Below are 15,848 nucleotides of genomic sequence, written 5' to 3' on the forward strand. Positions count from 1 at the left end.
TTGCGGAGACTGGTGAGGAGAGAAGAGACACTAACAGGTGAGGTTAGGAGGAGCCCACCTACCCCTCTCACTAGTTCCAGTGTCTCCCGTTGTTTTTGTCCCCGGTTCCCCCCTTTTCATGTGTTTTTGTTGTGCATCAGACACACGTAGGTCTGAACGCACCATGCCACGCTACACCAGGCAGCGTGAACCTTTTGAGGGTACTGCCTTGAATATGGTAGGACCCATAGTAAAGTCAGCCCATGGTCAACAGCACATATTACTGGCAGCTGATTACGCCACCTGTTACCTGGAGGCCATTCCCCTGCGACATACCTTTTGGAAGATTATTGACCAAGAGGTATTTGCCATGTTTTGCCACATTGGGTTGCCTAAGGAGATCCTTAAGGATCAAGGTAGTCCTTTTACATCCAAGATGACAAAGGAATTGAGCAAATTGCTCCAGATCAAGCAGTTGTGAACTCCAGTGTACCAGCCCCAGACAGATGATCTGATGGAAAAATTCAATAAAACAATAAAATCTGTTAAAAAGAGCAATATCCAAAGATGGGAGGGACTTGGATGTTACTGCCATATATGATGTTTGCCATCCGAGAGGTGCCACAGTCCCCAATGAGGTTTTCCCCATTTAACTATCATATGGCAGACATCCCAGGGGTCTGTTGGACAATGCCAAAGAGGCATGGGAACAGGAGCCAACAACACATAAAAGCGTGATAGAATACATTGCTAGTATGCCGGATTGGATTATGGTAGTGATGGCCATTGTAAAAGAACATGACATGAATACTCAAGCCGTTCAGAGATGAGAGTACAACTGAAAGGCCACATTCAGATCCTTTAAAAAAGGGGATTAGGTTTTCATTTTAGTGCCCAGAGCAGAAAGTAAGTATATGGCCAAGTAGCGGTAATGGATTTGCGGTGAACCCAAAAAATGTGCAATAGGGCTCAAGGAAGCCCGCTACTTGAGGTACATGATTGGCCGAGGGGGTCATCAAACCCCAAATAAACAAAATCGAGGCCATTGAAAACTGGTCCGGACCTTTTACTACAAAGCACGGTAGAATATTCCTCAGCATCATTGAGTATTACAGACGGTTTATACCCAATTTTGCTGGGAGGTCTGCACTCGACCGATCTCCTAAAGGAAAGATAGTCCATCATTGTTCGGTGGAACCTTCAGGCAGAGGAGGCATTCCAGTCTCTGAAGTTGGTGTTATGCGGTCAGCCCGTCCTCCTTAACCCCAAATTTAGGGACTTTTAGCGTTCAAATGGATGCCTCTGAAGTGCTTCTGTCTCAGGAGGTGAATGGAGAGGAACATCCAGTCGTGTACTTCAGGAAGAACCTTAACCGGCCAAGAAAAATTATAGCAAAGTGGAAAAGGAGTGCTTGACCATTAAGTGAGCCTTGGAGTCCCTACGCTATTACTTGTTGGGGTGACATTTCTGCCTGGTGACTCATTATTCACCTCTGGGATGGATGAGAAATTGCAAGGAGAGGAATGGTTCAGTCACCAGATGGTTTTTGTTATTACAAAACTTTTGGTGTCCCAAGTGTATCACGGTTGACAAACAGTCTTGTGGTGTCCGGCTGTAGAAGATCGCTGAGTTTGGCTACACAAACTGCTCAATGACATTCTATTCTTCCAGCTATGGTGTAAATATAATCCTATGTATCTTCTCTGTTTGGGATTAATCCTTTTCCTTTTAGGACCCTGCGGATATCCTCACCTCTGAGCTGTTAATCCTCATCACTACCCCTTGTGTCTTTAAATACCTGAATTTCCTCTTGGTGTTTGGTAATGATGGAGTTAAATTTCTATACAGTCGTGAGTGCAAGCATTCGGCTTGTGATCATCTGGAGAAACTTTGTTGTATGTTGCTGTACCTCTCCCTGAGTCTTCTTGCAGACAAGTTCTTAGTGAAGTTGACTAAGTCCTCTTACCATCCATTCCTTACTCAGGGTCCAGTTGAGGGTCAACCAGGGCCAGATGTCCTGCTTGGCGCATATGTGCGGAACCTATCTAGGGTAGTCAAGGGAGCCAGCGGAAGGTTTCATCATGGATCACCATTTCCCCCTTCACTAGACACAGGGTTTCCCTTCCCTCCCTTTTTGCCATTTGCTTGGTCTTTCCCCATACCTAGTGTGATATTAGCGTAATGGTAGAACATAGAGCTAGGAAGTTGCAAGGAAATGCAGATGCCCTGGCACAGGCACTCTGTATGGGGAGGAGGTATGTGAGTGAGTGACGGGAGTCTTATACAAGGGTCGATATGTGTCCCCCAGGTTATGTCTAGAAAAATAACGACACCTCCTGGAGTGCGTTGTACGCACAGGCGCAGCAAAATAAAAGTGAGCATGGACTGTGTCAAGCTATTTGACCAAGTGAGATTAAAATAACCTGACCTGGGCTTTTATTTTTGGAAAGATCTGTAGGAAGGTAGCAGGATGGATCTTTCTCTCCAGGTTGGGTCTTCCAAGTAGCATCCATGAAGTTACTGATGGTGTTGATGTCACTTTTAGGCTTCATTCACACTTCAGTATTTTTGCATCAGTTTTTTATCATTGTTTGTATAGCAAAGCCAGGCGTGGAACTAAATGAGGAAAATTATAATTGAAAAGCTGACACTTATGCTGTGGTTTGGAGACACGCCTTGTTTTGGTATACAAATACTGATGAAATATTGATAAAAAATACTCATGTGTGAATGAGGCCTTAGGGGGAAGCTTTCAGTGCAGATACAAAAAAAAAAGATGAAATTCCGTTGCGCTATTTGCTTCGATGTTCCGGTGCCGTATACTTTTGTGCTTTACTGCTTCATAGCTGAGCTCTTGTTCTCCGTCCTATCAAGCTTACAATAACTGCGTTTATCGTTCACCTTTGGGTCTTTTGCTTTTAAGATAGTGAAACATTAAAAGCACAAAAAAGGGACTTCCAACTGCTCTATCCAACTAAATAATTATCTCAGCATTAAAACTAACAAAGCACACTGATCATTTATAGCCTTAAAATAAAGACACCATGTTGGTCCAGTTATTCTAACCCCAGCTTCATAGTTAGAATCAGATTCCATTCTTCTTAGCAGTTCCCCAAACCCGACTATATCTATATGCCATAGTAGTGTATAAGGCCCCTTTCACATTGCATTTTTCCCTACGTCCACAGGTCCCATCGGGGCATCCGTCCGGACCGCCCCTCCCCCACTCTGCCAAGTGTGCTCCGGACGCATGCGCCCGACAGGGCCATTCACTGTTATGGAGCGCACTGCGCTAGCGTGTTCTCGGTTTTGTGCCATTTTTTGCACATATACGTTTCTGCAGACGGACATCCGAATGTACTCCTCTACGTTCGGGTGTCCGTCTGCTGAAACATATATGTGCAAAAAATGGCACAAAACAGAGCACACGCTAACGCAGTGCGCTCCATAACAGTGAATGGCCCTGTCGGGCGCATGCGTCCGGAACACGCTTTGCAGAGTGGGGGAGGGGCGGTTCTGACGGATACCCCGACGGGACCTGTGGACGTAGGTAAAAATGCAATGTGAAAGTAGCCTAAGGGAGGACATTGTTATCCAGTTGAGCACCCACATAAGCCTAACAACTAAGGAGAGGTATAGTAATGCACTTTGCAAAACTTCTATACTCGCTGTCTTTTCAGCATTATACACTATCCTATGTGACTCAGTCTATAGCAAGTAAAGTGCAAATAATCGATGTGTAAAATAATATAGCTTGGCCTTAATAATACGCTACTTTTTTATGTATCCTTCCCTTTATTTTCATTTTACATATACTTTAAATTTCATTATTTGCATCCAAACTATGTACACACATTGCTTATTTTTTTTGTTGTGTTTTTACCTTATTTTTGTGCAATAAAGTTTCTAAATTGCAATGTATTGCTCAGTTTTTAATGGAGTATACTTTTTTTTTTTAATTTATTTTCTACAATAAAGTTTCCAATGTTGGAATGTATTTGTGGATCTACTTAGTGCTATCCAAGTGTCATTCATTGCTCCAAATAGATCATGTACATAGTCTGGTGGGATTATAGTGAAGATTCATATGTTTATTGAAAAATATCACTATAAAATATTAGATGTACAGAGCAATAGTAATATTTTATACCTCGTTAAAATATTAAACTTTGTAGCTTGAGACATTTTTTAAGAACAGATACCGATTTTAAGATTCCGTTTATCCATTAAAGTGGCTCTTTTTCCTTAGAAATATGGACACATAAAAGAGACCTCACACACTGATATATCCAACATGTTTCTATGACATATTAGAAGATATAATTAAGCTAAATTTCCCTTTAATTACTCCTATAGAATTCAACTTTCATAATGTCTCGGATGATAAGAACAAAAGTAAACTTCTTACCTTGTAGAAAGTTGAAGGAGCTATTGTACTCATCCTAACCTAGTCAACGTTCCATACACGTCAGGAATCTCGGTGTCTCCGACCGTCCTTCTGTCTCTCTACTGAATGTCATTTTACACAATCGCACAGTGATCCCTCCCTTCATAATTGTTTTATGTAGTCCCATCTTCCTTGTGGCTTTGATGACACCCTATGTCATTCCAAACCTGTGAGACGACGCAGGGAAGGAACAGTGAGGTCCATATTATGTTTATGTACAGTACGTCAGGGTGGATGCGGTGTGTGGGAGTAGAAGTGGCTTTGAGCCCAGATATAGATGTGGTGATGTCAAAGATTTTGTGATCATTAAATTAACCTGCATAGACATAGTATTAAAGGGAACCAACCAGCAGGATTTTCATATATAAAGTAAAGCCAGCGCTATACTGTCTCTAGGATGCTGAATGTAAGCATAGCTTTTTTCTCAGATTGGATGTTTTATTTCAGAAATATGTGCTAGTAAAGTTCCAGCAATGCACTGCTATTTGATTGACAGGTGCAACAGGAAGGGAATATGTGGGTTGAGTCTTGGCATCTATTCCTGTCCCAGTCTGACTTCCTGTGCCGGAATTAACATCTATGACGGCAACAGGGGCAGGAATAGATAGCAAGACCCAACCCACATATTCCCTTTCTGTTGCACCTGTCAATTAAATAGCAGTGCATTGCTGTGACTTTACTTGCACATACAGTATTTCTGAAATAAAACATCTTATCTCAGAACAAAAGCAATGCTTACATTCAGCATCTTAGCACCAGTATAGCACTGGATTTACTTTATATATGAAAATCCTGCTGGTTGGTTACAGTATATTTACAACTATACAGAAAAAGTATTATAGTGCTGGAGTGTGTACAATTTTTTTTTTCTAAATAACTTAAATTGCTTATTTTGTTTCTAAATAGCAAAATGGACCAGTCACAGAATCTACTATCTCCTAGGTTTCTGCCACCAGTAGGGGAGCCAGGACAGTAGAATCAAATTGTATTCTACAGTGCTATCACCTCCACTGGAGGAATAAAGAAGTATTCTCACGTTATTAAATTGATTTTATTAGTTAGCATGAAAATAATCAACATTATAATTGACTTGCTTTTTCTATCAGCTGTCATTATCCTGCAACGAGAGCTTTTATCTTACATAGTGTACAGCTTTTTTCCAGTGCCTGCCCAGATCCTTACCGAGAGTGCGCAGCCATTAGATTCCAGTAGAGAAGTTAATGCCGAACATCCCAGGCATCTTTCCCCAGCCCATTTATTTATACAATATGTGCACAATTAGTAAGTAAATTGCTTTGTTACCCCCCAGTTAACCCTATATAACGATGACCCTTTTTTTTCCCACCGTTACCTCATGCTATCCCAACTCAGACCTCCCCATTATAACTTGCAAAAATCAATCAAAACAATTGAATCACAATTATTGGGCAATTTGTATTTTATATTAATTTTATTATTCAACAAACGGTTAGTGAATCCGATTAATAAACCTGAAATCTGAATATTTAAAAGTCTAAAAGTGAGATTATCAATGTGGACTTAATTGTTGGGCAACTATTTGTGTGCAGAATGGGCTGAAGCACTGTTTTGCATAAAAATCATGGTTTTCTTGAGATGCAGAATTTTTCCCTTTACCACTGCTGGTAGAAAGTGTCTTCAAAAATTGGCAGTACAATTCTAAAAACTGGAAATAGGTTTGGGAGTGATGTTGAGTCCATCTTAAACCTATAAAGCGCTGACTAGCTCATCTTTAATACTACCAGCCCATAGTAGTACCCCAGTTTCACCTTGCTGACTAAAGTCGCAGTAGAGGTCTGTTCCCTTTATTGACCACAAATGTTGATATTTTCCAAATACTCACTTGCCTAATTATGCACACAGTGTATACAGCAGCTGTACTGTTGGTTCCCATGGTGCTCATTGTTCGGATCTTGGTCTCTCCACTCCGGACTGTTGTTTACCAGTCTCTGCCTGTTCTGCCCTGTTGTTGTTACTTTCCATCTTCTGACCTCGGACTTCCTCCTGACCACGTCCTTGCCTGCTACCTGTATCTTGTATGTACTCTCCTGGAAGCTCCCTCATCGTCTCTCTCAGCTAATGGCAGTTGCTCAGTTCAGTTTTACTCATAATCCCCTCACCCCCAGTATCACTGCTCTCACTTCAGAGTCGTGTGCATTTTCAAATTCCCTGTTATCTCTATACGTAAATATCTCTGATCCACCTGCACCTGTTAAGGCCCTGTCACACACAGAGATAAATCTGCGGCAGATCTGTGGTTGCAGTGAAAATGTGGACAATCAGTGACAGGTTTGTGGCGGTGTACAAATGGAACAATATGTCCATGATTTCACTGCAACCACAGATCTGCCAAAGATTTATCTGTGTGTGTGACGGGGCCTTTAGAGGCTATTGATGGCTGTTCAGGTCAATCGACATGTGCAGGGTATGATGCAGGCTCACGGTATGAGCCCGCATCAAAGCAGGGAACACGACCCATGATTTACCAGTACATCATAGGTCGTGAAGGTGTTAAATGTAAGCAATATGAACTAGAGAAGCTTTGACTTCTCCATGCTACATATTTTTGTACAAGGCTGCAGTGGTCATTTACAACATGCGTCTGGTGCAGGCAATCAATGTGCTTAGCAGTATTGCGTCATTCACCCTTGGCATCATCCCAGAAACCAGTAATTGGCTGCAGCAGTCACATCTTGTAGGCATGACGTTACCGCTACAGCCCTACAAATATTGGCTGAGTGTAACGGAGAGGAAGTGCTGGAGAGCCAAGGTCCTCCGTAAATAAATTGTGAGGACTGCCACAATGTGGCGCTAGACACTACTTGTATACAGTAGATGGAGATGTAGTCAGGCAGGCCGAGATCATAAATCAGGAGGGCATGATGGTACATGGGAGGCAGACAGGGACTAGGTCAGGACACAAGCCAAAGGTCAGAGCTCCAAGAGAGTATGTACAAGATCAATGTAGCAAGCAAGGATGTGGTCAGGAGAAAGTCCGAGGTCAGAAGCCGGGAAGTAACAATAGAAACAGGGTAGGAGGGGGGAGGCAGCGATGGATAAACAGCAGTCCGGAGTCAAAAGACCAAGATCTGAACAATGAGCACCACGGTAGCTAACAGCACAACTGTAAATAGGAAGTACGATTGGCGGCGTCCTGAGCTAATGCGCTCCCTAAAGAAGCAGAGCAATCACTGGGAACGAGAAGCATCTGCGAAAGCACCTCCCAGGACCAGCGTGAAACAACCATCAGAGCATTCATCCTGCAAAACGCTCTGCACTATAGGCAACAGGTACCGGCTCTGCAGCAGAGCATGGCAGAACAATACAGAGTGTTCTGTGCAAGGAATCGTGACATAAATACTGTTTATTTCGTTATTTTAAAAGGAAGTTTTACTACCCGAACTACGATCGAAGCTAAGGGGAAGACCTGTCAATCAATTGAAAAGGGGCAGGGAAAAGTCAGTCAACTTTTTTCTGAAACACCACAACTCCGATTCATACTGCCATAGTTTGGGCACCATGACTCTAATAATTGTTTCCCTTTAAAGCATAAGTGATTTTGGACCAAAATTTGTTTAGGACACTGGACAACCCCTTTAAGTCTTTAGGAATTTTGCAGAGTCAATCTGGCACTCTAAACTTTCAAAGCGAGAGCCCACACTTACGTATTGCCAACTCTCGGCTTTTTTTTTGGCTAGAATGGCCATTATGGAGGAAGACCCAGAGCAGTCCGGGCACCAAAAGCATGTACTTCCTTCCTTATAGGTGTGGAGGACATTAGCAGCTCCTTTGTGTCACTTTTATAAGGATCTATAGCCCTTTAATACAATGAATATAAACAGGAGGCTAAAGCTTTACAACTGGATTACAAATGTGGTGAACAAACCAGTTTGGCGGTGTCATTAATGGATAGGGAGTGTCCGGGAGGAGAAGGAAACCATCTCCACTCCTGGACTTTTCTCTAAGATATTGTTTTTACCATTTATATCACAGTGGAACAAGTTCTACAACTGCCGGTGAACTCACCCCCAAACGAAACCTACCAGAAAAGTTCTAATTTTGTTTGTGAATTGGGAACGTAATTTTATATAAGGCTCACTTGACATTACAGGTTATTGCATAATAGATTTTGGGATAAGTCAAGGGAGGTTTCCAAAATTGCAAGCTTAACCTATGCGTGGGGGAATATTGCAGGAAGATTATGCAACATCTACTGTCATATCAATTTAAATAAAATAAAGTATGTACACCCCTCTTACTCAAGCTGCTGATACATCCTAGTAGTAATATTGTGGAAAATCACAGATAAGTCTCTTATGATCGCTGCCTCGACATTTCAACCACAAATTGAAATTTCTCATAGTCAAAATGGTCCATCACCAGTTTTTCTTTAACAAATCTGAGAGCAGCATGATGTAGGGGCAAGGACCCGGATTTCAGCGATGTGTCACTTACAGGGCTGCTTTCTGTAGTTTTCATAAAGTCCCTGTATTCCCTGCTGCAGATTTAGCAAATCTCTGAATGCTGAGCTCTCTATAACCCCACCAACACCACTGATTGGCAGCTTTTTGTGTACACTGTGCATAGGCAGAAAGTTGCCCATCAGTGATAAAAGGTGAGGTTATACAAAGCTCCTAAATTCAGAGGACTACATAGCAGTAGTTTACTAGTCCTCTAGTGATACAATCACTGATTTATCAGCAAATTATCAAAACTACAGCAAGTGGCCCAGTAATCAGGGTCTCTCTCTGCTTACAGTATGCTGCGCTCAGAATCATTTTAGGGCTATGTTCAGATGATTGAATGAAATCTCAGACTAGCCACATCTGCAGATTGATGATGGGACTGTCTCTGTGTGCAGCTCTGTTTTATTATAACTAGTGATGGGCTGACCCGGAGTATAACAGTCCAGATCCACGTGGTTTCAAAGATGCCCGGGTGCTGGGCCCGGATGTTTTATCCGGATATCGAAAAATTAGAAAAAAAAAAAAAAGAAGAAAACAAGAATGAAGAGAGCGCTTCATACTTACCGAGGCTCCGGCGCAGCTGTACACTGCTCCTGCGCTGCTGTATGTTGCTCCTGCCATCTCCCTGGGTTGCTCATCATTGCTCATACATATGCACTGCTATCCCTGCTTCTCCCGCCCAGCGGCAGTCCTAGCGTCTGTGACTGGTTACAGTCAGACGTGCCCCCACAGCCTGTGTGATAGCGTCTGCCTGCAACCAATGACAGGCGCTGTCTGCGGGTCAGAATCATGATTCATGAAGCAGGAGGCCCAGGATGAGCAGAGGAGGACACATCGTGGGAGCAGCAAATCCTAAGCCTCCTGCTTCATGAAGCTCAGGATGAGCAGAGGAGGACACATCGCGGGCGTAGATCATCCTGAGCCTCCTGTGGATTTCTGCGAGCCCGCCAATCTCTATTCATAAGCTTATCAGTTGAGCACAGGAGATGCCGGCACATGTAACAGCTGCTTTAAAACGGTTTATTCCTTGCATAAAATACAGGAAAAAAGAATTTGATATGTGAAACTTATGGGGAACTAGACTCTTGATACATCACAGCTTCTGTTCAATTCTGTTGATTGCAGGGTAGAGACAGAGCGGTGTATTGGTTCAATGGAAAGTCTACAGGTCAGAACATTGCTCTGCTTAGGTATAATCAGCGTCCTTCTGCCCTTTGAAATATGCCCTTATTTAAATTATTTAATGGCAGCCAACCACCAAGTTTTTGCCCTATAAACTAGAGACAGTGCCATAATGGCGCTAGGATGCTGATTAAAATGACACCTTCAGTAGAGAAATCCGAGGCTTGATTGCAGAATAATCCTTGTTCAAACCTATAGAAACGATGCAATTTGTGCAGTGGCTTGAGCATTGGGATGGGGGGGGACTTTGAGGGTCGGAGCCTCTGTAATTGTTCCTCCTCCTACCTTGCCTCTTTTTCTTTATTTACATTTTGCCCTGCTGCCACCATTCCCGATGTTGTTGGCGTGCGCGCATTGCTATTGTGACGTTGTCTTCAATAAAATGGCACAGGAATCAGATCATGCGCGTACTGTGATCTCCGGCGCCATTTTATTGAAGACACTGCAGATGAGTATGAGCGGCGGCGCATGCGCAGATTGATTTTTATTTTCATCAATGCATGCGCCGCAGCCCATACTCATCTGCACAGTGTCTTCAATAAAATGGCACAGGAATCAGATGATGCGCGTACTGTGATCTCTGGCGCCATTTTATTGAAGACACTGCAGATGAGTATGAGCGGCGGCGCATGCGCAGATTGATTTTTGTTCTCATCAATGCATGCGCCGCCACTCAGTCATCTCCTCAGTTTCCTCAATAACATTGCGCTAGAGATTTTGGGCATTAACCTGAACATGGGTATAGTAAAAAAAAACAAAACAAAAAAAAAACCCCACACTCTGTGTTCCTACTGGGCAACTAAATCTGTCCACAGCACCACTGTATTTGCAGCAGTAATGTCTAGATCCCGATATGAAAGCTCCATTTTAGTGACATTCTCTAGCACCCCCAGAAGTGACCCCAATTATGATCACCTAAATAAAGAGACCCCCCTAATTCCCCTCCTACAGGATAAAATTTCTAAATTCCAATACCCCAGAGCAAAATGTTTCCGTTGAAGAGTTCTTGATGAGTTTCAAGGGTCGTTTGTTATTTTGCCAATTTATCCCCTCCAAGTGCTTTAAATACGGTGTCAAAAATTGTATAAAATGTGCACATGCACAAGCGGGTACACGTGCGCCCAGGTCAACCCACCAAAGTGATGCCAGACAATTGGCATCCCTGGTAAAAACTCTGGGGGTTCAAAATGCTCACTGCACCCCTAGATTAATTCCTTTCGCAGTGATGTTTTCAATATGGGGTCACGTCACATGGGGTTTTTGCTGATCTGGCACCTCAGGGGCTCGACTAATGGAGGCCACAATCTAATCATATGGAATCTTCCTTCTACATATCAAAGTTGTGCTTGCTTCCCATCTGATCCCCATCGTGTACCCAAACAGTGTCAACCACATATGGGGTACTACCATGTTTGGCAAAAATTGTATAATAAATTGTTCTGTCCATTTTCTCCTGTTTCTCTTTGTGTGAATTAAAATTTTGAGGCTAAAAGTAACATTTTAGTGGTAAGTTTTTTGTTTTCCAGTCCAATCTAAAACAATTGTGTAGTATGTGGGTTAAAAAACTCACCACACCAAATGATTAAGTCATTATTGGGTTCAGTTTGCCAAATGGGGTCACATGTGGGTGTTTCTGCATTTGTGGCACCTCAGGGGCTTTGCAAATGCAAAACATGGTGTTCCAAAAATCAAAAAGTACTCATCGCTTTCCGGGCCCTGCCATGTGCCCAAACAGAGTTTTTGACCTTGTATGGGTTTTCACGGTGTTGTGTAATAAACTATGGGGTCCGTTTTCTTCTGTTATCCATTGTCAAAAATTTGGGCTAAAATAACATTTTAGTGGGAGAAAACATAACTACCATTTTTACAACCAATGGGTTAAAAATGCGCAACACACTCCTACATAAATTCTTTGATGGGTCTAGTTTCCATCTAGATTGCAAAATGGGGTCACTTGTGGGGGTTTCTGATGTTTTGGTACCTCATGGGCCCTGCAAAGGCGACACGGTGCCCACGATCGTTTTCAGACAATTTTGCTTTCCAAAATTCAAATATTGCCCCTTCCGTTCCAGGCCCTCCTGTTTGTCCAAACAAAACTTTTTTACATGTGGGGTATCGCCACACTCACAAGAAAGGGGATAAACTGTGGGGTCCACTTTATGGTGTTATCTCTTGTAAAAGTGAGAAATTTGGTGCTAAAGCAACATATTTCAATATGACAACCTTATGTTATCAAATTCTGTGAAGAACTTCTGAGTTCCAAATGCTCACTATACCCTAAGATAAAATTCTTGAAAGGTCTTTTTTCCAAATTGGGATAACTTGTTGTATTGCTCCATCTGTTCCGGGTCCTCCCATTTGTCCAAACAGAGGTTTCTGACCACATAGGGCATATCAGCGTGCTCAGAAGAAACTGGAGTAACAAATTTTGGGGTCCATTTTGTCATGCTATTTCTTGTAAAAATGATTAAATTGGAGCTAAAGCAATATCTTTAGGTAAACTGTAAATGTTTGTTTTTCATTCCACTTTGCATTAATTCCTGCAAAGCACCTGAAAGGTTAATAAACTTCTTGGATGTGGTTTTAAGCAGTTAAGGGGTAAAGTTTTTTGAATGGTGTTGTGACGCCCTGGCCTATCAGGTCGTCACAGGGTATTTTGCAATCTGCCCTTCTGTGCAATATCCACTTCCTCCTTGGTTATGGTTCCCCAACTAATGGTGTTGCCAAAACCAGCTAATCAAAATCCTAGGAACACTCTGCACCACACCCACCAGACACATCAGTGGACAGCCTGAGTGGAATAGGGTCGCTCACTTGGGGGTTGGTTAAGGGGAGGTCAGGAGTGTCAGGAGTCAGCCAGTGGAGTGTTGGAGGTGAAAGTGAGAGGAGGTCAGGATCTGGGCTCCTTGGAACTACTAGGTAGCAGACGTTGGTCTGGTCCCCGGTTGCAGGGGATTGTGACAAGGGGCACGACATTGTCGTGGAGGACAGCCGGCGGCCTTGTACCATCACCGGGCTGAGACCAGGGCACGACTGGGTACGTGGACCCTAGGTCAGGGGGTAGCTGCAGGCAACCTGACAATTCGCCCCACGAGAACTGAGCCTTCAAGATCCGCTCTCCACCCGCTCCAAAATTGGGATACTAGCGCAACGAGAGGGATAGGACTTTCCACAAATACGGTCCGAGAAATCCCAAGCGTGAACCCCGAGAGCAAGCTCCCTTAGTTAGCCATACTGGGGAGCGGAACCCGACTAGTTTCAAGCTACAGGGACCAACTAGAAGGAAACAAGGTGCCAAGGGAAAGGTCACAGATCAACAGGCAACACCAGCAGACATGGGACCCAAAACGTGCTCCCCCTCAGCGGCAGCGGTGTCTAGAACTTTGGTTTACTAAAGTTGTTGGTGTCAGCGTTATTGGACTGAGTGAGTACGCAAGTGACCCTTACTTCCTCAACGGCACCTCCCTGTCACCATCACAGAGTCTCGGGGCATCCCCCCTACCCGTGGAGGGGTTAAACACCTCCCCACTCCATCGCCACCGGGTACTCCCAGCCGCAGCGGTAGTACTCTACCTTACCACACACCACGGGTGGAGTCATGAACTCTCAATATATTACCCCCCTGTAAATACACCCCTTCATTCGAGTGGCCGCAAGACCCCCGGGTCCGGACGCCCCTGAGCCACCACGGATCCGGATCCGAGCAGCGCGGCTGCTGACACGGGGAGGCACACCTCGAAAAAACTGGTGTCACGAACAGGATACGAGCAGGACCCACTTACCTGGGTGACGTGCACCTTAAACACCGAAAGCCGCGAGTCAAGATCCCGTTGCCGCCAATTCTGCCATCTTCCGCCATCTTTTCGCACCAAAAAACGCCATCTTCCCAGCAAAAGCTTGCGAAGCAGAAGCCCCGCCCTTTGTCCTGCATTTGAGTCCGGAACCGGAAGTTCCCAGAGGACCACAGCATCGAGAGGAGTGCTGAGTGAAAACCGAGGGGGCGTGCCGGAATGTAACTACAGCGGAAGAGATGCAGAGACTCCAGGACTCTGCCATAATGTTCCTGAACAGCGCAGAGTCAAGATGGCAGAAAAGCGTGACTGTTCAGCAGAGGCTCCCGGAGCAGCTCCGCGGATGGAGACGCGGAGGATGGCTGCGGTAGTGCAAACCTGTGAGACCGAAGTTCCACTAGAGGAGCGGGTAAGCGGGTACCCAGTTCCAGTTGTTTTCACTAATCCGGTCAATGCGGCTGTGGGATCCGAGCCGCCCCTGCTCCAGGCCAGCACTCTGCCGCCGTCGCCTTCACCCTCCGCTGCGGCTGACCCCAAGGCGCTACCCGCATCATCGGCAGCGGACCCCTCTACTTCTGATAGAGATGATCAGTCCGTGGCTTCGGACCAAATTGACCTGGTTACCGTGGACTCAGAACCGGAGGCGATGGAAGGTGATTCAGGTTCCAGTACCCCAGAAACAGCATGGGCCGTAGGATGATACTGTCGTCACTGGCACAGATGGCATTGGAGATCATGGAAATGGAAGCAGAGTCCACTTCAGATGAGGAAATCTCAGTTGACACCATGGAAGTCATACCTATCTGCCGTCGCTGTGGTTTACCAAGGCACTTTGCAAGAGTGTGTCCAGGAGGTGCCCAACACTAAAACATGCAGGTTCCGGTTCCTTTAAAGTTTCATATGGACTGTCACCTTTGTTGAACGTTCTCCAGTGTTCGAATAGAGGAGGCTGTCAGTGACTGGCAAAAGGGTTCCTGATGGAAGATGGCAGGAAAGTTCTGCTATAATTAGACTGCGCCCTTTTGTTGAACCTTTTCCGCCCTTTGTTCAGGGGAAAAAGGCTATAAGGGCCTTGGACGGTGCAGTGTTGGTAGACGACACCAAGAGACCCCCGGTGGGGGACGGCGCAAGGGGCAACGGCAACCCGGTTGCTCCGGACTTCTACAGAGTAGTCTATTACAACGCCCGGGACCTTAACCTGGACACGGACCCACCATAGGTTGCAGGGATTCAGGTTGTTTGGGTGGCGGGTTAATGGGATACGGGACACTGGGACTGAACTGTAGCAGGAAGAGGGTGCAACGGAGCAGGTTGAGCCTCCGCTACTCCTGAAACTGGTAGCGTTCCACCGTTGAAATGATGAACTCATAAGGTGTTAAGTAACGTTTAAGTGACATGCCTCTCTATTGTGGGATGAACCTGTGTAAATAAAAATGTTCTTTTCTACTTTCCCACAGTTAAAAAAAAATAAATAAACCTCTGATGTCCTGTAGCTCGGGGACCAGCTACGTTTAACCAAGGGGGAATGTGACGCCCTGGCCTATCAGGTCGTCACAGGGTATTGTGCAATCTCCACCTCCTCCTTGGTTTAGATTGATTAGATTGTGCTGGGGACGCAGGACGCATGGTTCTAACCGCAGTGTAAAAGCATGCAACACGCAGACGTGTGCACTCAGCCTTAATGTGCCATGGGCTATACAGAGAATATGAATCAAATGTGGAGCTGTAATTTAGTTCTCTGTCTATATACCAAGATCGTTATCTCAGATTCCCGTCTGTGTCCTGCAGAAAGAGGTTACACAATTTTAGGCGTTTTTGAAATTGCACACAGTTATTGTTTCCCTGTCACACAAACATTGGAGGCAGGTGTAGAACATGATCTGCCGGTCTGTTGTCACAGTTGATAAAATAATCCAAATTAAATGGATGCGTTCTATGTATACAGACATGTAATCATCAGTATAA

At 44.5% G+C, this 15,848-nt stretch overlaps 1 protein-coding gene across 2 annotated transcripts in view; it reads right to left on the minus strand.

Moving 5' to 3' along the window:
• The window catches only part of LOC142258121 (cytosolic phospholipase A2 delta-like), a 64,181-nt gene extending 59,573 nt beyond the window's left edge, over positions 1 to 4,608 (minus strand). Inside the window, exon 1 of one of the 2 annotated variants that reach the window (XM_075330591.1) lies at positions 4,388 to 4,608. In XM_075330591.1, the coding sequence (XP_075186706.1) occupies positions 4,388 to 4,420 (33 nt within the window). In that variant the 5' untranslated portion in view covers positions 4,421 to 4,608. The remainder of the gene's footprint in view (positions 1 to 4,387) is intronic. The other variant, XM_075330590.1, reaches the window with a different exon arrangement.
• Positions 4,609 to 15,848: the final 11,240 nt, after the last annotated feature.

Source organism: Anomaloglossus baeobatrachus, chromosome 12 (genome assembly GCF_048569485.1).
Source record: "Anomaloglossus baeobatrachus isolate aAnoBae1 chromosome 12, aAnoBae1.hap1, whole genome shotgun sequence".
Classification (NCBI taxonomy): domain Eukaryota; kingdom Metazoa; phylum Chordata; class Amphibia; order Anura; family Aromobatidae; genus Anomaloglossus; species Anomaloglossus baeobatrachus.